A 24,101-nucleotide genomic window follows, 5' to 3' on the forward strand; every position below is an offset into this window, starting at 1 on the left:
CTAACGTGAATGATGACTTTGTCCTCGATATTCACTTATCTATGCTACGCTAACTTGTCCATTTGATTGAATATATTAATCTCAGATTGGAGTAACTAGAAACTAGAAAAAAAGAAAGGGGAAATTGAGAAGATATTCGTCGCTTCTGGTTTATAGATCGGATCGGAAGAAGGGGGGGTATCTCGGCAAAGAGTAATAAAGAAATAAAATGGAGCGGCGGGGGGGGGGGGGAGGAAGGAAGAGAGGAGACAGGGAAAAAAAGGGCCGTTCCTTGCTTCCAACTTATGAAATCCGGTTATAAAAGAAGATGCGGGATTTGAACGATAAGGAGCGGGTTATCCGTTTTCATGGGGAAGACGTGTCTTATTTTCAAACGCACGTTTATAATAATATATAAATAATATAAAATGAGAAATATTTACAAATTACATTGTATATATCCTAATCCCGTAATACATCGTATTAATGAGACACACACATGTTTATAAATATTATACTCGCTAAAAAAAAAAATAATGATTTAAATAAACTATATTGTTCTTGGTATATGAGAATATTATATATAGGGTGTCCCAGAATTACCGCGCCACTTGCTAATGATAGATCCTTGAGATCATTCGGAGACGATTTTTCCTCAGCAAAAATATCAACGGAAACATCAATAATTTCCGTGTTGTAAATGGTTCAAGAAGAAGGGCTTTTCTGCCATTAGCAGATGGCGCGGTAAATCTGGGACATTCTATATATCAATTGATCTCTTTGCATTTTAATTAAATTATTATATTTTAAAAAATATATGCTTCATGTAAGAAATTGTATATAATTATAAGTTAAAAATAACATATGTATTATTAAAACTTGCAGAGAAAAAAGTATTAGAGCAGTAGATAATATTTTTTAATTGCAATCTATTACTATTCTCTTAATATATTAACTGCAGCTTCTCCTTTTACTGTTTTTGTAATATTTTATAATATCTCTAAAACCACGAAATATTAGTCCGATCGATCGTTTTCTATTATAATGAAACAGCAGATTGATTTATTTTCCAGAAAAAATATCATATAAATCATCGAAGCAAGAATAAGACCAAAAAAGATAAAATAAATATATCAATAGCATATATGTATGATCACGCTATATCTAATTATATAATTATATTTCGTTATTACCAAATTTATTTATTTTTCAGGGCCTATATGTGTTGTACAATAGAAAAGATGTATTTCTTATTTTATATACACTTATTACATGAAAAGTATTCATCTATTTCATCGATGGATAAAATAATGTAGACGTATTACATATCGGGATATTACATATATCAATTCTATTACAATTGTAATTAATATATAATCTAATAAAATCTCTAAGAGCGAGTTTCTAAAGTTTTGATTTCTGAAAACAATTGATGAGTATCTTCCACTCTAGGGTTATCCATGAAGAATTTTATCTGCAATAAATCTTTTAGATTCCTTAGAGAAATATCTCGATAGAAAGAAGAATACAGAATTAATCATGCGCAGTTTAAGAAATCGTACAGGATGTACGTTACTCTTTGTAAAAAAATTTAATGCTTAACAATGTATCACGTCACAATTCGTATGATATATATTTATTAAATTAGAGAGGATAATTCAACAGTACATCCTGCCGAGCCAACTCCAGCAACATAGGATCGTCGAAGAACTTGTTGATAGAAACATCTTCGGACAGACCCTTGCGTCTTCGCGTCTTCAGCATGAACTCTCTGGCCAGATGGGTAGCTGGTTGCGGCTCCAGCGGTCTAATAGTTATGCTTTTGTCCAGAGGATCACCGGGAACGATTTGCCAATGGTGAAAGACAGAAAGGCAAAACGCTTGACCTTGGGTGTGCGTCCGTAAATCTGTTTCAAAACCAAAACTGTCGATAGCTGGTATGAAGGCTTTGATCGTGTACAACGGACTACCCGGCACCGGGGCGTCTTGCGTTACGTGACCTCGCCGCTTTGCCAGGACTGTGTAAACAGCGGACACGCAGTCCGCGGGAGCTTGCACTTCGACGAATAGATAAGGTTCCATTAAACGTGGTGTCGCCATCAGAAAAGCGGAATATGCGACACGTCGAGCGGTAGGAATGATTTGACCACCTGAGGACACGGAATCAAGGTACACGCACATTATAAAAATTATTCTTCTTTCCTTTACGAATTTTTCATCTATGCAGTAGAATTAACTTTTTCTTTAAAATATGAACATTTTTTTAGATGTATGCAATGCATGTCTTTATGATGAAATTAAGGATTATATGTATGACAAAAATCCTTTTTGTTGAAGCAAGAAATTTTTAAAATATTTTCTACATTCCAAGCTTTAAACAAAATGTGTTTATGGATATTATCTAAATATAAATCTCAATTTCCTTGCCATGTGTACTTTCGATATTCTCTTTATACCACATACTATAATATTATAAATTAATTTACTATAATATTATACGACGCTAATTAAATTACCTCCTCGATGCAGCGGCTCCTGTGCGATGACTGCGTCAAGAATCTTGAATTTGACATTTCGGATCGGCTCTTCGCACAATGGTCCTTCGCGAGTTCCCCATTGAAAGCCCTGAATGATAGCATCGCGTGCACTGTTTAATAGTGTTTTATCTACTTCGGAAGGTAAAGTATCGTCCACTAGGATGTTAGGCCCTGTAGAGTCAGGACCAAATGCCCATATGCTACGTGCTGCCAATAAATCCCAATCGTATTTTGTTTGAAAAAATTCTCCTAATCTTTTTCTGGAAGAGAAAATTAGAATCAACTAAAAATAGATCATAATATATATTTTTTCAATATACTGGATGTATATATATGGACCGTTTATTTTGAAAGTGGTGTAAGTCCTTTTTTTAAAAAAATGAGATATGACGTAATTTATGCTTAATTTAGTGTAAACTTTTTGTTTATAACTAGTTAGTATTTAATATCTTAAAAAATGCCAATGCTTTGTTCAATTTAAAATTGGTCGGTAAAAGAAATTGCGTAACCATTGATTATGAAAGTGGTGTAAGTCCAATTTCCATCACGATGCCAGGCCTATTACATACGAAAAATATAAGGATATGCAGCAGCTATTACCTTATATACCTCCTGTGCATCATGAATATTTCAAAACACTGCCACATGAAGAGCATAAATAATTAATAATACGAATATCTTGTATTAAGTTTAACAATATATAAATATAATTAACGTTCAAAATAAAAAATATTAATTCTATTTTATTTCTTGTTATTATTTATAAACAAAATTGGATTAATATGAAATATATTTTAAGTGATATTTGTTATTTCAAAATTGAAATTAAATGATAGTTACAATTGACTAATTATGAAAGTGGTGTAAGTCCAATTGCAGCCTGGAAATATATATTATTTTAGTTAAATTCGCCTAAAAGAAATTTATATAATCAAATTACATATTGATAAATTAGTACAAACATTCCCAGACTTCACATAATTAACCTATATTTTTTAATTGTCAGATCTGCTAACATTTAATTTTCTCGAAACAAAAGAAAATGGACTTGCACCACTTTCAAAATAAACGGTCCATATTACTGATGATATAATATATTTCAAAATTGAAGAGCGAAAATAATGGAATATGTGATATGTTATTTCTTATGAAATTTGTAATCAATATGTATATAAAATTGTCCAGCGAGATCTCTTTAATAACTTTTCGATTTTCAATACTCAATTATAATAACTTCTAAGTAGTTCCAAAATTCAAATTTCAAACAAAATTTCTTCAAATTCTTTGTCAAATTCAGAAAAATATATATAATACTCTATTATTTAATTCATGGAAAATTCATCACTTATAATTCGAATTATAGATTCAACTAGTTTTCGCTAATGAAAATATAGATTCAAGAAATTTCAGAAAATAGAAATCTCATTCTTTTTCATCAATTCTCAAACAATGTATACAATAGAAAAATAGCAAGCATATATAAATGTTATACTGTTACTTACTTGTTCCACGTGATACGGACATGTTCGGCCTCTATATCCTCGGCAAGACCTCTCTCCAGTGGTTCCGCTATCATTGTCAATTTATTCCGTTTATTCGGCGTTTCAGCGAAACATTTGAGGGAACTGGTTTCAACTACTGTTTCCGCGAAAGCTACCACCGGATCGGCCACTTTTATATCAATCTCAGAATACATGCGACGGAGATCGTGCATCGCGCAGTCGAGGTAGAGTTCGCCAGTTCCTAGGACAACGTGCTCGCCGCTTTCCTCCACGCGCGTGCCTAACAGCGGATAGCTCTTGTTTACTTTTCGTAAACCATCTAACATTTTGGGCAATTCGGACGGATTGACCGGCTCGACAGCGATCTTGATGACACTCTGCGTGTTGAATTTGAGTGGCCGAAAGATGTGCAAGTCTTCTGAATTATTGAGATCCGTAATGGTACTGGTTTTCACAATCGGTCGATCGATACCTTCGATGAGAACCCAATTGCCTGCGGGCACCCGAGTCAGTTCGATCGAGTAACGCGCTTCGCTGATCCATAATCTACCTACTGTAAGAACGCGTGAATCCTCCTCATCCGTGCGGGAATATGCTTCGCCTAACACGCGAACGCGTTGTCCCGCTTCCAGCGTGCCAGACATTACTCTGCCAAGCACTACAAACAGGGTGCAATCCTCGGTTGGATACATCTTTGTGCTGTGGATCATTAATCTTCCCTAGAAAAACATTTGTCTATTCATATATTCGTTAATGCTATTAATAATGTATCATAATTCTTATAAAAATCTGATACTAAAATCTAATAGAATTAAATCGCAATAGTTAAGATTCAAATTAAAATACTAACATCCGGATCACAATTAACCATATCCTGCGCGAGCGGCGTGTCTATCGGACCAGTATAGACATGTTGTACTTTATTAGGTGCGTGCGCTTGCGGACTAGGTACGTGAGCGACACACATATCGACTAATCCGCACATATCTCCTAAGAATCGCGTACAGACAAGTCTTAGCAGCGGTCGTATATTCATCTTCATTTCTTCGGATGTCAATCGTATGCCGAGTTCGTCCAAAACTGCACGCATAAAATGTAATTGTTTTTCGAAATCATTTCAAGTTACAATAAGAAAGAGAAAGAGGAAATGAAATTTACCATTTGGTAACGTCGTGTCTACATCGCCGACGACTTGCGCAAATATCTTATAAAGAGGCTCCAAGATGAACTCGATGAAGCTTCGCTGCGCTGTATTATGCGGCGGTTTTTTGGTGAATTTTCGCGTTTTAGGATTAAAATAAATATCACCCCAGAGTCGCTTGGCGAACTCGTTGGGGTTGAGTCCGGGATAATTCCTGGCATAGAGCGCGGCGAACGATTTCAGAGTGAAGCATACATTGTATTCGGAACTGGCAAAACACACGTTTCCGACAGCAGGCGAAACGAAAGCGGGATTCTCGACATCCGAAGAGTATAACGCTATCAATCCGTTGATCTCCTCGATAATGTGACGCAGTTTGTAATAGGCATCCAATGGCGGCAGTTTCAACTCTAATACCAAACGATCTATCTTGTTTATGCAGACTGTCAGAGCGAGCTTCTCTTGAAGTGCGTGCTTCAGTAGACGTTCGGTGTTTAGCATCACACCTTCCGCCGCATCGACGATCAGTACAGCGCCATCTGACAGACGGATCGCAGCTGTCGCCTCGTCGGAAAAATTTACGTGGCCTGGTGTATCAAATACGTTCAAAAGATAGGACTTGGATTTGACATCTTGTAGGAGAAGAGTAACGGGAGTTGCTTTCGTAGAAACACCTCTCTGTTGCTCGGTGAACAATGTATCCGTATACCTATTGATATATATATAAACTAGGTTTTATTTTCATGTGATTACTTCAATAAATAAAAACTACATTATACATCTCAATACATACCTCAATGGTTTCTCGTCGGTTATACTGTGTATATAAGGATGCGTTTGTTGCACCAAACAATCAACCAAAGTAGTTTTGCCATGATGAAGATGTCCCAGCAAAACTATATTTCTAATTAGATGTGGAGCATCCATTATATCTGCTAAGAATTCAATACTATATGTCGTTTCAGGCAACTGTTGCTGTTTTATTTGAAACTTTGGTTTTCTAGTAGGTGCTATCAGTGGTTTATCTAGTGGCTGAGCATCTTCTTCTTGCACAAGTGTTTCTACCTAAAAGTATTTATAGAAAAAAAGTACATAAGATATATGTATATATATATATATATATATATATATATATATATATATATATATATATATATATAGTTGAACAGTAACATCTCTGCTTGAAGGTACATTGAACATTGAACATACATCTGCTTTTTTATTGATAAATCATAAGGATATTTATATTTCAATAGAATATATATAAAAGAATTGTAAGAAAAATAAATTGCTTTAAATTGTAAATTAATATGCTTTATTACCTCAGGTCCGTACACCTCTAATGCACTTGGATAATATCGTTTATCTTCGTGTAATACAACTGCCATAGAAGATCCTTGCTCCACTTGTTCTCGTGACTCATCCTTGTCTTCCTCCATTTCCTCATCGGACCGTTCTCTGTCGTCGGCGTCATCACCAACATTGCCATATTCATTTTCATCCTCGCTCTCCGATGCCAGATCAGGACCAATATAGTTTCCAAATTCATCATACAAATCAGCATCCATTTTGATATTTCTATTAACTCAGCTTCTTCCTCTCGGTATCTAGTTTAAAGAATCGAAAATTATTTTTGTTATTTCAACTTTTATATACACATTCATGTTATACATTTCTTTATATAATCACTTTTATAATCACTACGATAAGATAATAAGATAAATAATAATTGATATTATTATTTAACTATTATCAACTTTTAGCGCATTTTTCACACGATGTAAACAACTTGACGATTAGGAGCAAATCGTATGTTAATAGTAACATAAATTAAAATTTTAAGATGTATACACGTACATTTGTTCGCTCTGCTTTCGATTATTATTATTTTATTACAGTTTTAGATATTAATATATATATATATATATATATAATAATGAACCAATGCATTAATTCAAGGTGTTTGTCAACATAACCTACAAATAACTGCGTAAAGTGTAACCGGCAAATATATGTCTTCTGAAGTTAGTGGCAATATACTAATGGCCGTGTTCAGTAAAGAAAGCGCTCAGTTATCATCTTGTCAACACTCGACGTTGATTCGTTGGTTCTAAAAGTAAGAACCAATCACATTCGATTGCTACTAAGCGGTTTTCTCTACTGAACGCGGCCAATCATCTTCCTTTATGATACTAATATACTAGCATATTACCAATCTATAGATAACCGAGAAGGTTGGTATCGCTTATTTGCAACCATAAATATAAAGAACGGAAGAGAGGCCTGTTAATACGATTCGCGCATGCGCGACATAACAATGGCATTCAATTTTGGAAATGATAGAGATAGCTACGTAAATAAATAATTATAATCTGTCCATATTATTTTTTTATTTTATGTTTTTAATTAATTTTCTAAAAATTCCTAACTTTTAAAAATGATTAAATTGGGATCATAAAATTTTCTTTCTACATGTTTTTATAACATTCTGCTTCTTTAATTTTCTACTTTTAACAATAGTTTTTCAAACCGTATCATTTTGTCATTCGTCAATCCCTTTTTGTGTCTTATTTATTTGAATATTTCAATCATCCAAAATCTCTTGCTGTATTTGTATTTTTATTTTATTTTAATTAACCACTTTAATTAAACACTGCTAGAGTAGTAACGTTTTATATTTCTGATTAATAATAATAACATATACACACACACACACACACACATATATCTATTGTATAATAAAATAAACGAAATAAATATAATTCTGGGCAACAATATTCTGCGCAGACGCTTAACGCTCGATGCTGCGATGTAAAGGCACCTTTAGATTTAATTACTTCGTTTTAATACCACTTCAACACGCATGCGCAAAAAAGGGAGCCCATCTAATAACACTAATGTCTACGGTCTTAGCGTACTTGCAAATGATACTCGAATGCGGCGCGCACGCGCTCTGTTGTATGCGTATATGCGTGAAAGTGCGTATGTGTGTACGTATATTAGTACTCTTTCGCCGTATGTCGCGCAAAACATTTTACGCATACACGCGCGGATATATTTGCACACGGTACATATCTACGAACTGACAGCTGCCAGCACGAGAAGCAGAAGTGGCAGATCATGTAAGGTGAGGTGAGCGATATCTTGTTACGGGATTCAATTCTTTATTACGCGAAATATACAATAATATCCCGTCTCTTGTTGCGCGCGAATCGTAAACCGTAAATCCGCAAAGTGTCTCTTGATGAAAAAATCGAAGAAGAAGATCCAAGAACGAGTTTACTTTCACATTGTTGCACGCGGAATTGACACACCCGCTAATGTCGACGATGCCGAGGGTTTCGCTTGTTTATTTGTGAACGATAAAAAAATATCGACTTATTTTGATCGTTTGACATCCGTGTAAGACATTCTTAAACGCTATTGTTGATTGTTGCAGAATCTCTTGAGCTGACGAAACAATTTACCATCCCACGAGCGGTTGCACTGCCAAAAAGATACGTTAGAAGAGTTGGCAGAATAGGCAGACGTAGGAACAGCAGCGGGCGAAGGAGTGGACGATCCAGAGGCGGAATGACACGTCCTCCTAATAATGACAACCTTATGACCTTTAAGCTGGTCGTTGTTGGAGATGGAGGAGTCGGCAAGAGTGCCCTTACGATACAGTTTTTTCAGAAACTGTTTGTCGCAGATTATGACCCAACTATTGAAGATAGTTATATACAACATACGGAGATAGATGGCCAATGGTGTATCTTAGACGGTAAAGTTTTTACCCTTTTTTTTTTTCTACATAAATACCTTATATATCTAAATATTTTATTATTGATGCATCGTATTAATTTGTGTTATTTTCCGTTCACAAAAATTCAATAATTAAGAAATTGATGGTAGTGAGAGATTATTAGAAGTTATAGAACATTAAAAGTGACTTCTCTAATGAATACCTGTGTTTGTGTTCTTATAGTGTTGGATACAGCTGGTCAAGAAGAATTTAGTGCTATGCGTGAACAATACATGCGTAAAGGTGATGGATTTCTTTTAGTATATTCTGTGACTGATAAACAATCTTATCAAAATATTGTCAATTTTCATACTCAAATTCTACGAGTGAAAGACAGAGATATTTATCCTATGCTATTGGTGGCCAATAAAGTTGATTTGGTGCATTTGAGAAAAGTCACAGAGGAACAGGGAAGAGAATTGGCTCATCGTTTGGGCATACCTTATATTGAAACTTCTGCCAAAGATCCACCTTTAAATGTAGATGCTGCATTTCACGAGGTAAAAACGGATAGATGAAAATATAATAGACTGTGTGTTAGTTTCATTTATATTATTCAAATTAATAGAGCAGATTGATATAAGGATTGATATGATTTATGATGTTTGTTCAAGGTTGTTCGTATTATCAAAAATCAACCACCAGCCGAATTGGAGAAAAATCAAAGAAAACGGCGGCGTTCGAGGAAATGTAATATTTTATAAGTTACAAAGACGAAGTATATGTACACACAATTGTGTAAGAACTAAGGACCATGGTGCTGCATCATAATCGTGCAACGCCTTTATTCCCGAGAGAGTACGTCCTTGAATTTAGGAGATTCATCAAAAAGAACGCTTCTTCTGTTCTTCAGTATAAGGTATCTATGACTTCTTACCTTCTGCTCCTCCTGTCATAGCATTAACAACTGCTATGAAGTATCTTTTGCTTTGTACTCTGTGGATGTTACATCTGTGGAGAATAAGTATCACAGAGAGCGTGCCAATGCGAAACGAGAGAACTCTGACACCTGTATCGCGAAAATTAAATTAGAATTTTCGAATCTATAGTTCAGGATTAATCCATTATGATATCTGTCACAAAAAAAAGGAAGTGTTGGAGATATTGACTGTTCATCCTCAATATGATAAACCGAGACCACGTCTCTACTTGTACGTACACATCAATTTTCTATCATCGGAAAAAAAAAATGGAATTGAGCGTTTTTTATTGCACAATGCATAATATTAGAGGAGTTTTTTACTCTTCTCCATGTAAGAGAGATCTTTGTCATAAAATGACTATAATGGTTTCGTATATCGAGCTCACTTTTCAAATATTATTATAGCTTTAAGCATATTTATTTTATTATGATATCGTTTTTCTTTTCTCTTATAGTCGAAATATTCTCCTCACAAATTTTATCACGTTTTCTAAAATTAAGCACATTAAATGTGTGTCCTTTTGTGACTTGAACCCTTCCATTTTTCTATACTAGAAATATATTGATGAGAATTGATTACATTAATTGTTTGCATAACTAATAAAAATAAAACAGTATTATACATTATTTTATTTTGTACTCATAAAATAAAAAATAAAAAGTTACAACAAAAAGTTTAATACCAATGCGCGCGATTATTAGATAATTTTTCAAATATGATAGAGAATCGATTAAAATTATAAAATATCTATTATATAGACGAACATTTTTATTAATGATTGTTATATTATTCAGTTATTCACACACACACACACACACACACACACACACACACACACACACACACACACACACACACACACACACACACACACATACACATTGTTAATCGTTTCACAATTACATAAAAATATCGCCTGATTTAATTTCTATGTTAACAAAGATTTTCGCTTTATTGTCAAAGATGTATTAGTTGTTGATATCTAAGAAGTTATAAATTTGAATATAAGAAATATATAAAATATTTAATGTTAAGAGCTTTGCGTGTGTGTGTTTGCGTGTGTGTGTGTGTGTGTGGTAGCAATTGTTTTTGCTACCAATTATTGATTTTTGTACATAGAGGTCTGATATAAAAAGAAAACTTATTGGATATTACGTTAATAAGACTGTTTTTAATTGCTATAAAAATAAATAAAAAAGGCATGTGTATATGGTGCGGATAATTTTTATATCTTTTTAAACTTTTATTTCATCAATATATTTGTCAAATCATTCAAAAAATTATTTTTCACCAATATTATATCAAGGATGCTTTAAAAATTCATTTAAATCCAATTTTAATAAGACTTGTTTTTACTTCCTTTAATACACATACGACATACATATATATATATATATTCTTCTTAATATAAACAAAAAACTGATTTTTTATACTGATTTTGGATGAAGATATCATCATCTTTTTATAATATTAAAACTTTTACTTATATAATTTATCCATTTATATGATTGTCTATAAATGAATTGTTGTTTTTTTAATATTTTTTAGATGATATTAATTTACTTTGAATTCTCACATATACGTACGCGTATATATCAGACCTTTTTATATATTAAAAGAATATGGCCTACATTAGTGTTTAAATGTAAAAGAGAAAATCTATATACTTTATATATTTAAGAAAGCATCTCTATATGTGTGCGCATTTATATACGCTAAAACTTAATGTTATGTGTTTTGAGAAATGATTCTTAATCACAGATTATATATTTCTTACTCTTGTGAAAAATTTCTATTCTTGGTATTCGCGTTTCGCATCTTGTACACAGATCACGCGTATAATCTGTATGTTAATTACAAAGAGAATAATTAATTCGCGCGATCACATTTCTTTACGCGCGGTCGCACAAACTTGCACATAAATTATTTTTTCATTATTTTACAAGTACTTTCTCACACTCTTTATACTATTTCTATATATAGGATTATAAAAAAAACTTTCTTTATTATACTACAGGCAATTTTTCTCTTACGGGTGGACACACTATTAACATATTAGCAACAAACGTATTGTATCGAGGCAGCCTTATTACGTACTAATTAATTATACTGCGCGCAAAATCGTAGTACGTAAAAATCCTGCTGTTACACAAAATCTCAGATTATCATTTGTATATAATAACTTGAGAGAGATGTTATTTACTTCTTGAGTAATATATGTGTTATATACAAGTGCTCTGCAAAGTCTTTCACGCAACTATTAGCATGCAATCTGTTAGAGTGTCATAAAATGACGTTACATATAATTAATATCAAGTTAGATTTCATCGTGCAACACTATTTTTTATTATAATTTTTTATATTACATAGGCATAAAAAATACATCATGTTCAAAACAATTAGAGGATTACTTTTTCAATCATTTATAGCGAATATTCGATACGTAAAAATATAAGAAAAAAATTCTCTTTATCAATTATGTTTCTCCTTTTTGTAATCTATAGAGTATATATATATTATCCGGAAGAGTGATCCTTTTTAATTATTTTGAACAGGGTGCTGTATTCATTATACGATTGTATAGAGCCAGAGTGTGTGTGCTGTTTAGTGTACGCTGATGAAGGCTCTATCTAAAATCGTTTGGATCTATGAATATAATAATGAAAAACGAAGTATGTACAGGATGGCACGTTTTAATTTCGTCCAAATGATTAATTTTTCAGATAAGGAAGCTCAAAATAAAATTTTTAATCTAGCTCTCGTGCCAGCATCATCTTCTTTTTCTTCAAAGCTCTGCGAATTTTGATTTGAAACTTCCTTTTCAGAATTAATTTCAGCAAAATCGAAATACGTTATTTAAAATGGACCATCCTGTAAATACACACATATAAAAGCGTATTTATATTAAGTGTATGTGTGTGTGCGTGTATGTGTGTATTATCTAAGATTATAAAGACAGAACATCTCTCATCGCGAATCTGTGTATATATGCACACATTCTCTATATCATTTTTAAAAAAGCTAAGGTAAAAAGAAACTTCCACGAACTCTTTTGTACCCTCGTTGTGCGCGAAATATTGTATACTTAACAATATCAGAACCATGCACGAAAAACTCAGTTTCATTACGATCGTAAGGATGTTCCGATTGTTGTTCTCGTAACAGAAACGATTGTCAAAGACGTTTAATTAATCATTATATGGGATAAAGCTACGAGGGAGCGAAACCGTCGCTATAGTCGCGCGTAATTCACACTCTTTGAAATTTTAGATACTCAGGATTTAGCGTTCCTCGGATACTCACATGTCATATGATCTGTAATAATGCTACGTCGTTTTATATCGCCGTCCATGAGAGTACACGAGGACAGGGAACGCGCAGGATTGTATTCATGCGTGGGCGGATGAGGTCCACTCGTGCGCGTGAACGAGACCAAAAAAGGAAAGCGTGCGATACATATTTATAACAATAGAACGCAATTCGCGTATACTTAAGTACGTTTATGGATATGCATAGATAACTAAGGCGTCAAACTATCGTATGTCGTTTCCGCCGATATAACACAGTGCGAAAGAGAAATTTCTTTCTTAAATCAAAGAAAGAAAGAGCACAATTAATTCTTACAATTTTTTTTTTTTTTTAAATACCGAATACAATTTCGATCTCTCCAAAATGCAATTATGTATATGTTGAGGATTTATCTGTATGTAATATTCACTTTTTACAAAGATGCTTTACGTCATTTATATACGACATACGTACTTGAAGACGTTATCAATCCGTAAAGTTATTTATTTTACAAATCTAGAACTCAACACACGCAATCTGTCGAGTGTGCATTAGTCGATAATCGGTCGAAAGGAAGATAGTAATAACAGAATTTTTCAATAAGAAATACTGAAGAATTTCTATATTTCTCATATAATTTATATCCATCACATTTTATAAACAGTTTTATTTATCTTATATAATTCTATTACTAGGAAATTTTAATTTGAAGTGAGAAAAAAGTGGAAGCTTCCAGCAAGAGATTAGACTGGTCGCGTAAAAATTTACAAAATTGAAATTAGAAACGCGACCATGAAATATTATATTACATTCAATCGTAGGAGCGTTAACGTCACGAAATAACAGGATAGAAAAAAAGATTTATTTTCAGAGTGAAAAAATCGATAATATCCTCGTCACCTGCTTCTAGAAGTAAAAGAAGATCATCTAATATGAAATATATATGTATAAGTCAATATATTGAACCATTGTGATAATGAAAATACGAAAAAGGATTATAAAGAATGCAGAAGGTTGTGAGTGTCAAATCATCGAAAGACTAACCGCGAGAAGGACGGTTGACTTTCCGAACTTCGACATTGTCGAAAAACGTTCTTTCTTAAGAATTTATCATTATCGTTCGCCCACGCGTTCACTACTACTATTACCGTCGCATCGCACGTGCGAATGTACAACTTTTACATTACTGTGGAAAAAAAAAAAAAATGTAGAACGAGATGCAACACGAAATACTATATGGTATATAGTAAGAAAAAGACGAGAGAATAAATAGGCGCGAGTATAACTTTGCAACATACATTATTCTGTATACCATACATATGTACACACATGTATGAGTGTGTATGTATGTATAGTTAGTTACGAGAATTATATATTTTGAAAAGGATGAGCAAAACGAGAATTTGCTCTCCTCCCTCTACTCCGCCTTACGAAAATATTAAAACCGAGAAAAAATACGGATGTATATTATACATCATACTGTGCGCATGTGTGTATGTCCATGGGTGTATGTACATGTTGATATGTATAATTTTTCGTATAATATATATGTATATATAAGAGTATATATGTGTGCGAGTATATTTGTATACGTATGCACGTGAAGATGCGCAACTATTTTTTGTTGTTGAAACGTGTGTGCGTGTGTATGATTGCGCGTGATTTCTGAGCGTGTCACTAACTGTGCTAGTCTGTATGTATGAGGTACATTGATAATAAATTATAACTCGTGTTTACAACAACTGTCACCCGTGTTTGCGCGCCTCTTTCATATATTCCGCTCCATTTTACATGCAGTCCTGACATTCGTATTCGTCCTATTTGTAAAAATAGTAGACGAAAATCGCCAAAACTGACATACCATTTTATTTTTGATTTTTAGCTTTTTAGCTAAAGGTTAAAATAAAAATTTACATCCACGGATATTTACTAAAGAAAAAAAAAAAATCGATAAAATTTTATAATGAATAATTGGACTGAAAATAGTTATATGTCCATTTTAAAATATATAACAGATTACGCAAAATATATATAAATCTTATTCTATCTTGCATTTATTTTAATATCTGACACACACATATATATTACGTATATTATTACGTATATTATTTGCAAATAATGAGATTTATAATAATAATTTTATCGATGCATATTTTATTGGTCAAGGAACATTTTAAAGAACGCGAGAAATTTAAACGCGATTGAGAGTGAAATTTCGATGGATAAAAAATGTTATACATTAATAATTTATTTATATAGGGACATATAATAATTCTAAATAGTTTTATGGTATTTAATTTTATATAAATGTGAAATATATATAATATAATATACATATAATTAAGTATATTTATGTGCGATTAAATAAAAAATTGGAAATTATATATTGACCTATATAAATGGATTATTAATAATTTTTTTATTCACATGTACACACACACACACACACACTCACATATATATATATATATGTAAGTACATAACACGCGAGTAATTGATGAAACGTTGTCAGAGTTATAATATAATATAATTCTATGCTATTTAGAGTCACGTCTTTTCGCGTGAAAATTCAAGCGGGATCAGGACACGCTTAAAGTACTCTCCGTTGATAAACACCGGAGGCCACTTAACTACTCGATACGAGCCAGCAGTGCGTATATTGCGGTGCGTGCGTACCTACGCAATTGGCCAATAAACGTCGCCACAGCATTAGACAAAAGCACCCCGCCAAGTGTTGAGTACTGACGGCACACGACGTGCCATTTTCGAGGGCCACGTGCGAGTAACTGCGAACTAACGTCATTACCGTCGCGCAAATGGTACATAATACTGGTAAAGATTCATCGAGAAGTACAGGAAGCACGTTGTAACATATGTATACGTGAGTTGTGTAATATTTGACAAAATATTAACCGAAAATAATAATTATATATCGCAATTGCATCTTTGAGCATTTTCATTTGTGTAATATTTAGCATGTTTTTATGCAGCTTAAAAATAACGAATTTACACGCATCGTCCTTTGCGATGATATTTAAAAATGATTATAAAATGCAATTTTGCAAATAATTACTTTAAATAATTTTTCCGATTGATTTTCCATACACGTGTAAATCTATTATTTTTGAGTTACAAAACATTCTATAGAAATATTACTACAAATTTTAATAAAGACACTATTATTTTTATTTAAAGAGGACACGGAGTCTATTTTTATAAATGTTAAGCTTATAAATTTTTAGCCGTTATCACGAGATACAACAAGCAGACTGTGTGCTAGTCTCTTATCTACACTCGTTCTCGAATGGATATGTACCTTCATGCTTAGCTTTGCTGTATGCTATGTGATAATGTGATGAGAAATGAAGATTAAATAGAGAGAAGCGGTCTGTGCAACCACTTAATATACCAGACTTCCCAGAGAAGAGAAACAGAGTTAAATAAATGGCGCACAACTGACGGATAATATGTTGTATTTAAATATAATGGATGCGAAAATAGATTGGACCAATCTGAAATGATGCGAGATGTCAAAACATAAAAAAAAAAAAACACAACGGAGATCAATAACAAGCGTGTATATTAATTATGCAAGTGTTTTCTTGCTATATCGATTATATATTTCACAAGAAAATATATTTCATACGTTATCGACTTTCGCATGAAGCATGACAATTTTATAGAGATCGCAATTCCGATAACAGACATCAAAAATAAAAGTCGGGAAATGAAGAGATTGATACATCATAAAGAATTTTCTTTTTTTTTATTTTTTTTTTATTTTTTAGATAGAGAGAAAGGTGTTAAATATCGCACTGGATGACACCTGAGGATTACGATCCCTCAGATCTGAAAGCAAATTCGTGTCAGGAGAAATGCTTTTAGAAATACGAAATCCTCAAAATATTGATCGAAAGCGTTTCGGACACGCTCATCGTATGGCATTGGTTATAATTCGCATGCGCGCATTTAAAATACACGTCAAAGTAACTTTAAGATGAATAAATCAATCGCGACGGTAATAGGGAGATGCAGAGGGACCGGATCATCCTTTTGATTCCTTTTCTCGTCGACGTTATTACGTCAAGGTGAAATATCGGAAAAATACGTCTCGCTTGATGTATTGTTTCCGACTATTATTCCGTTTTTGCTTCCGCGTGTCTCTGAGGCAATCGCGTACACATGCATTTGCATGAAGAAAAAAATCGAAAAAGTAGGTCACGCCACAGAGCGAGAGAGAATATTTGCAACCATGTTGTCCGTAGGGAAGTATCTTAACAAAAAGTCTAATAATCTTTCTCTCTCTCTCTCTTTCTCTCGTTTGCGTTTCTGTATCGCGTCTCACCGGCTATAGAATTCTTTCTCAACAATGGCCAAGTGTCGGCATGCGGTGTGCGATGCCTTATCGCAATATCAAGCGCGATAAAAGTTTTCATCTCTGGGGCAACCGAGAGAATGCGGTGGTTTTAAACGTTTTTATATCTCGTCTTGACTTTATTCCGACATTAATTATACTTATATCAGAGACGTTACCTCCAGATACGCGCCATATTTTACCGCTTTAGTAACCGGTGAGCTTTATGCGTTTTCATTAATAATCGGGGATACCAGAACAGATTATAGAACATTCTTCTTATATATTAATTTCACTTGAATTAATCTCAAGAAATAAAGGGTAGATGTTCAGTATCCTTCTCCGATTTTATTAAAACTCGCATATTTTTGAGAGATAGACACCGAACCTGTTGGAAAAATATCGTTCTTTAGCATCTCTTACACATCTTGAAAAAGTTTAGTTGATAAAAAAATTAATTTATCTTTTAAATGTACTAGCATATATTAAATGTATTAGATTTATTAATGTATTTAATATATTAAATTAAATTTAGTCAAATTTATTTTTTAAATGTACGATTAAATTAAATTTCATCAAATTACTGAGAGAAATTAAATTACTCAGAACAAATATCTTTTGTAAGTAAGTGTATAATATTCGAGAATATCGAGAAAAATATCGGACGATTGTCGTATAATACGGTGTATCACGTCAATAGCGCGAACAATTTTATTCAAGTGGATTTTACGCTGATAGTGACTCCGAGTATTGTTAAACGTATTAATAAAATTCTTGAGAATAAATATCGCTCGTAAGAAAATCTGTAGTATCGGAAAAATGACGAGAAAAGTCGAACGACTGTCGGTATTATGCGCAGATGACAGTATATTGCGTGGGTGGTGCGAATGTGCGACAATTCCATCAAATAAACTCCGCGCGACCGTAACCCCAAACATCGCTAAACAAGATTTATCAAATTACCGAGGGAAATTAAATTGCTTAGAATAAATATTTTCTGTAAATAAGTGTATAGTACTCGAGAATATCGGGAAAAATATTGGACGACTATTTTGTCCAGTACAAATCGGATATCATGAATTTTTAATACTTTACGTTAGGATTATAAGAAAATATTTTTATAATTAAGACATTATTCTTATTTATATTTTTGTAATACTTTCTTCACGCATTTTCGATATTTATAAACATAAAGAGATTTAATATAAAATAACTCAAAAAGTACTTAATGAAAAAATGCTTTATTATAGTGTTTTGGAAAGCTCTCGATGTCAGCTACAAGAATACTAAATAAAAAATGGGGGTTTCTATTTAAGATTTTAAAGTTGACCTTCACATGACCTTCAAATGATTTTCCAAGGTCAAATCATTGTCACCATCTTATGGCCCCCTTGAAGCCACACAACTTTTGTTTTAAACATTTTTCTCTTCCGGGCTTGGTTTTTGAGATATTCGACCGGATGGATTAAAATGGGCCACACAGTATATATAGTCTTTTATGAAAATTGATTATCGTAGATTTATAACTGATAGTGGAAGGAATAAATAAACTATTATAATCGGTTTATCTTTCTGGTTTTTCGCGTTTAATATTTTGAAATTGTTTGACAATTATTTTTTATAGAGACGTTGTATATTCTCCTCTACAACGAATCATATATATATATATATTAGAAATAAAAATACCAACGATACATTCTTCCAATTATCGAAAACGATATTTTGATTATTCTATGACGTATTTATGATAGCTCGCCAAGTTTTTAGATTTATATTATATATTCTTCTCTTCGGTAATTTAAAAATTTGAAACATCGATGTTGAACGAGAAACTGATATTTTATTAAAAAAAAAAAAACATCTTTATTTTCTTTAATGTTCGAATTGCATACATCGATATTTTTCTTCTATTAATATTTATGTAGACGTCTAAGATCTCGATATATCGGCGACAGCCAATCTAAACTGTTACCGACGAGAAGTGTGGTTTTAACGACATTCTCATAGCCGCGATCCGCTTCGATTTCAATTCATGTACCGCCGCGTGCACACACACACATACACACGTATACATATACATACCGTACACACAGACACAGCGTCGCGCCGGCCGGCTGGCGGAGAAGCCGTCAGAAAGATTGGATGTGCGCGCGCAGCCGGTAAGATTAGTTACAAGGCGCTGATCACTGAGCATGCCTGCTGCCCCTTCTCCTTCCCCTCTTCGCGCGCTTCTTCCCCCACTCCGCCGTCCTCGCCACTACTTGCGCTGCGCCGTAGGTAGCCGAGTCGGTCAATACTCCGGGCAACGCGACGGTGAGAGCACGACGGTCGGTCGTCTGTGCACGCGCCGCTCACGTCGCACTTCACGTCGTTGAGAAACGTTTTCTCTCCGCTTCGCGCGTCCTCTCCCTTTTCCGCGTCGCGCGTGTAATCTCGCCGTCGTGCTTCATTTCATCATCATCATCATCGTCGTCGTTGACGTTTCGACTATTCTGTGCATCCTGTCTATCTGTTTCCATCGCGGGCGCCGGTAGTGCTTTAACGTTTCATCTCCGTGTGCATCCGTCACCGTGAACATAGCAACGAACGCAAGCGAGGTAACATAAGTACATATACGCATACACATATATGTACACACGCGGACGACGGGAGTGCGTAACACGGTGCATATCTACGCACGCGTAGAGACGCGCACGTCTCCGCAAGGAGGAGCGCGCGAGGGGGCGGACGCCGAGTAGCGTCGTCGTCGTCGTCCTAGACGTCCTTATCGGTTCGTTTGCTCTTATTCGCTCGTTAGTGTGCGGGACACCTGCGTGTGAGAACGTCGCGAGTACGATGTGAGAGAGAGAGAGAGAGAGAGAGAGCGAGAGAAAGAGGAAGAGAGAGAGAGTGCGCGGCAGGACGACTCCCGTCGAGAGACAACGTAGTGAAGTTGGCGCAAAACGACTCGCCCGCGAATTCGAAAGGATTTTTCGGTGATTTCGCGCGATCGGTGGGTGCGCTCGCAAGCGCGAAGCAAGAAGAGGAAGAGGAGGAGGAGGAGGAGGAGGAGGGAGAGGAGTGCGGTATCCCAAGTGACAAGATAAGCTATGCGTCTCGGTGCGTGATGGACAGGAGGCGAGCCTTCCCAACCAGCATCAACGGCGGCGGCGGCGGCGGCGGCGGCTTCTTCTCGATCGCCAGACTCATGGATACGTGGATATTCTTCCTGTTCGTCGCCATTGCCGGTGAGTACTTTTCTCGGCTTCATATTCATACGCACGTACGGCGCCGTCTTCTCTTTCTACCCGCGAACATTAATACCGTGTGAAGTTGATCCCTTCTCTCTCTCTCTCTCTCTCTCTCTCTCTCTCTCTCTCTCTCTCTCTCTCTTCACGTTACGTATCACGTCCAGCATATCAAAAAACTTGATATATTTGAAAATTCTTCGACGTTTACGGTCGGCATAATGACAATAAAATATAATGTATGAGGGAGAGAGAGAAAGAGAGAGAGAGAGAGAGAGAGAGGGGGGGGGGTTGAACACGTGTATGACTATATACATAAGTAGCTTTGATACGGACTTAATTTTCGTGCTAGACACTACGCAAGATTGTTATAGTGTTATATACAAAAGGTCGCCAAGTATGTTTATGTTTTTATATGTGTCGTACGTTTATGTTTACGTGATGAATTACATCGTAACAAAGAGAAAAAGAGAGAGAGAGAGAGAGAGAGAGAGAGAGAAATTTATTACAATTGCGAGTTATGTATAAAATATTTTTATTCAAATACGTTGCCTACATTTATGTGTAATAAATCACGTGTGTAAGAGAGATAAAGAGAGATAAATACTCTTATTATAATTTTTACATAAAAATATTTAAAAAAATATTTTTTACATATACGAATGAATATTGTATCTGTTTCTTGGGCGTTCTTAAGCAATTTATTTCAATTAAATTGATATTATTAGAACCCGCATATATATATATATATATATATATATAAATGACACATTTATCAAAACTTAATTAGTACATTTTTTTTATTTATTTATTTATTTATTTTTTTTTTTTCAAATAATGGAATTATAATTGTAGATATATTTTAACAAAAGATTTGGTTCAGATGCTTTTCAACTAATATTTTCACAGTATGATTGTATCATAATTATATATATAAGAAAAAAAAAATTAGCTGATGATAAAACATCATCCATACATTAAAGTACATATAAAAAATAAGAATCTTTTATTGAAAAAAAATTTTAGAAATTCGGGCCACACACGTATTGTGTAATCTAAGAATCTTTTTCCTCGGATTTAATATTTTTACTTATTATTAATAATAATAAATTTATTCACTGATTACGATTCTCTCTCTCTCTTTCTCTCTCTTTCTTAAAACGTATGAAACTATTCGATTTGCTATTATCATAATTTTAAGCGACTTTTTTTTTCCATAATGAACGATATCAACAAGTATCGTTAACACGTAATATTGTAGAAGAATGGATCTCTTCTTCTTCTTCTTCTTTTTTTTTTGTGCGACGTTCAATCCCTTTGCCCAATGCCCTTTGGCGTTACTCGTCTCTGCTCGTACACCAACGTGTCAAATATCTATTATCACTTTATCTGTAAGTGAAGTAAAAGCCGCGGTAATTCGAGCTACGACGGTAATGGCGTAATTTTAGGGGTGACATTAAACCCGAATGACATAATAGCGGATAATTATTGCTGTCCATTGCCATTTTATGAACGGAGATATTTATATGGGGATGAATATCTTCGATAAATAGCTGCGGAATCAGATACGGTAGAATTTCAGCTCAGATGTTGACAATACCAATAACATACGATATATTTTTTCCGTTATCCATGATTTTTTTAAACTCTTTGGCATCCGCAATTCATTCGGGAGAATTATTACAGAACTCGAAACTTTACATTTTACGCCGAGAATTACGTCTCTCGGAAATTTCTCTCGAATATTTGCGAGGGGAGAACGAGGCGAATTTCCCACGCGGAGAAATACATACAGGGTGTCCCATTTTAAAGGACCCACTCAAATATCTCAGAGACACTGCGTTAAATCGAAAAATGTTTCAAACAAAAGTTGTGTGGCTTCAAGGGGGCCATAAGATGGTGACAATGATTTGATCTTGGAAAATCATTTGAAGATCATGTGAAGGTTAACTCTAAAATCTTAAATGGAAACCCCCATTTTTTATTTAGTATTCTTGTAGCTGACATCGAGAGCTTTCCAAAACACTATAATAGAGTATTTTTTTATTAAGTACTTTTTTGAGTTATTTTATATTTTAATCTGACATATTTTGATATAAAAAATTAAATATCTCATAAAATATTTAGTTTTCGATAATCTTACCGTAATACTTTTATGTACAGAATAATGAGACAAATCAATTAGTATACAAAAAAAATTGTTTTTAAGAAAATTATTTACAATGTATTTTTTTAAACAATTTGTTTTTTTTTTTTTTTTTTTTTTTTTTTTACACTAATTAATTGTCTTAATATTCTGTACATAGAAGTATTACGGTAAAATTATCGAAAACTGAATATTTTACGAAATATTTAATTTTTTATATCAAAATATGTCAGATTAAAATATAAAATAATTCAAAAAGTACTTAATGAAAAAATACTTTGTTATAGTGTTTTGGAAAGCTCTCGATGTCAGCTACAAGAATGCTAAATAAAAAATGGGGGTTTCCATTTAAGATTTTAAAGTTGACCTTCACATGACCTTCAAATGATTTTCCAAGGTCAAATCATTGTCACCATCTTATGGCCCCCTTGAAGCCACACAACTTTTGTTTGAAACATTTTTCGATTTAACGCAGTGTCTCTGAGGATATTTGAGTGGATCCTCTAAAATGGGACACCCTGTATATCCCCAACGAGGTTCTCCTAATCCTAATGTATTCCCCTTTATTCCTTGTATCATTCACCTACTTCCAATCCATTCGTCAAGGAAGTAAAAGCGATGGCTTCGCGCGCAACTTTTTATCCCATCGATGATTCGGATATCCTTCTGTGCGGGATAAGGGGGACGCCTAACACTAGATCGTCGTGATTCGCGCGTTACGCACTTGCGTCTCGCTTTGTTCGGCGCGTCGATGCGGCATTACGTATGCAGCACGTGCGGGGCACGCACGGGTGCGTGTACCGCTAACGCCGTCCTGAAACGCGCGCCGTTTCATTCAAGAGCGAAGGACGGAGAGCGTTTTAGAAGAGCGAAGGAGGAGGAGAGAGGGAGGGGAAGAATTCTATTACAGTTTCGTTATATTTTCGGATCCGCGCCGATTTTTCCGGCATTCTAAGATGGTTCGAGATCGCTGCCCATCTGATTACACACACCCGTTTTTTGATGATCTCTTTTGTATCTTGGACGCGATAAAGAGCGTTTGCAGAGACGCGCGATAATAAGAATTACGGGAATTAACTTAAGGAGATATAACTCGCAGCAAAAAAAGTTGCGTTGCGTTATCGAGGAAGCAAAGTAGTTGCATCGATAATCGACTAATGATTTTATAGAGATTGTTTTTAGTAATTACGCGCAGAGAGAGAGAGAGAGAGAGAGAGAGA

At 34.2% G+C, this 24,101-nt stretch overlaps 3 protein-coding genes across 7 annotated transcripts in view; 2 read left to right on the forward strand and 1 right to left on the reverse strand.

Moving 5' to 3' along the window:
• Nucleotides 1-1,212: 1,212 nt before the first annotated feature.
• On the reverse strand, nt 1,213-7,184 carry LOC138932008 (116 kDa U5 small nuclear ribonucleoprotein component). Of its 2 annotated transcripts, none has more exons than XM_070293456.1 (8): nt 7,140-7,184; nt 6,482-6,766; nt 5,953-6,224; nt 5,177-5,868; nt 4,869-5,098; nt 4,019-4,737; nt 2,496-2,776; nt 1,213-2,129 (listed from the first exon to the last, which is right to left on the reverse strand). In XM_070293456.1, exons 2-8 carry the CDS (start codon nt 6,725-6,727, stop codon nt 1,624-1,626), a joined length of 2,946 nt encoding a protein of 981 aa, XP_070149557.1. In that variant the 5' UTR covers nt 6,728-6,766; nt 7,140-7,184; the 3' UTR covers nt 1,213-1,623. The 2 variants fall into 2 exon arrangements, with proteins under 2 accessions (XP_070149557.1, XP_070149556.1); XM_070293455.1 differs by lacking the exon at nt 7,140-7,184 and adding an exon at nt 7,017-7,130.
• A 981-nt stretch (nt 7,185-8,165) lies between these two features.
• LOC138932010 (ras-related protein M-Ras) lies at nt 8,166-17,975 on the forward strand. Of its 4 annotated transcripts, XR_011446720.1 has the most exons (6): nt 8,166-8,286; nt 8,599-8,922; nt 9,127-9,443; nt 9,558-9,802; nt 15,700-16,035; nt 16,397-17,975. XR_011446720.1 is itself a non-coding variant. In XM_070293462.1 (4 exons), exons 2-4 carry the CDS (start codon nt 8,733-8,735, stop codon nt 9,645-9,647), a joined length of 597 nt encoding a protein of 198 aa, XP_070149563.1. In that variant the 5' UTR covers nt 8,166-8,291; nt 8,599-8,732; the 3' UTR covers nt 9,648-11,264. The 4 variants fall into 4 exon arrangements, 2 of the variants coding, with proteins under 2 accessions (XP_070149563.1, XP_070149562.1); XR_011446719.1 differs by lacking the exon at nt 16,397-17,975 and having other exon boundaries at nt 15,700-16,113; XM_070293462.1 differs by lacking the exons at nt 15,700-16,035; nt 16,397-17,975 and having other exon boundaries at nt 8,166-8,291; nt 9,558-11,264.
• A 2,386-nt stretch (nt 17,976-20,361) lies between these two features.
• The window catches only part of Dtn (transmembrane protein 132C dtn), a 118,908-nt gene continuing 115,168 nt past the window's right edge, over nt 20,362-24,101 (forward strand). Inside the window, exon 1 of the mRNA XM_070293459.1 lies at nt 20,362-20,735. Within this exon, the coding sequence (XP_070149560.1) occupies nt 20,615-20,735 (121 nt within the window). The 5' untranslated portion in view covers nt 20,362-20,614. The remainder of the gene's footprint in view (nt 20,736-24,101) is intronic.

This window comes from Polyergus mexicanus, unplaced genomic scaffold, assembly GCF_030449975.1.
Source record: "Polyergus mexicanus isolate NDT 795.1 unplaced genomic scaffold, iyPolMexi1.0 SCAF_3, whole genome shotgun sequence".
In the NCBI taxonomy this organism is placed as follows: domain Eukaryota; kingdom Metazoa; phylum Arthropoda; class Insecta; order Hymenoptera; family Formicidae; genus Polyergus; species Polyergus mexicanus.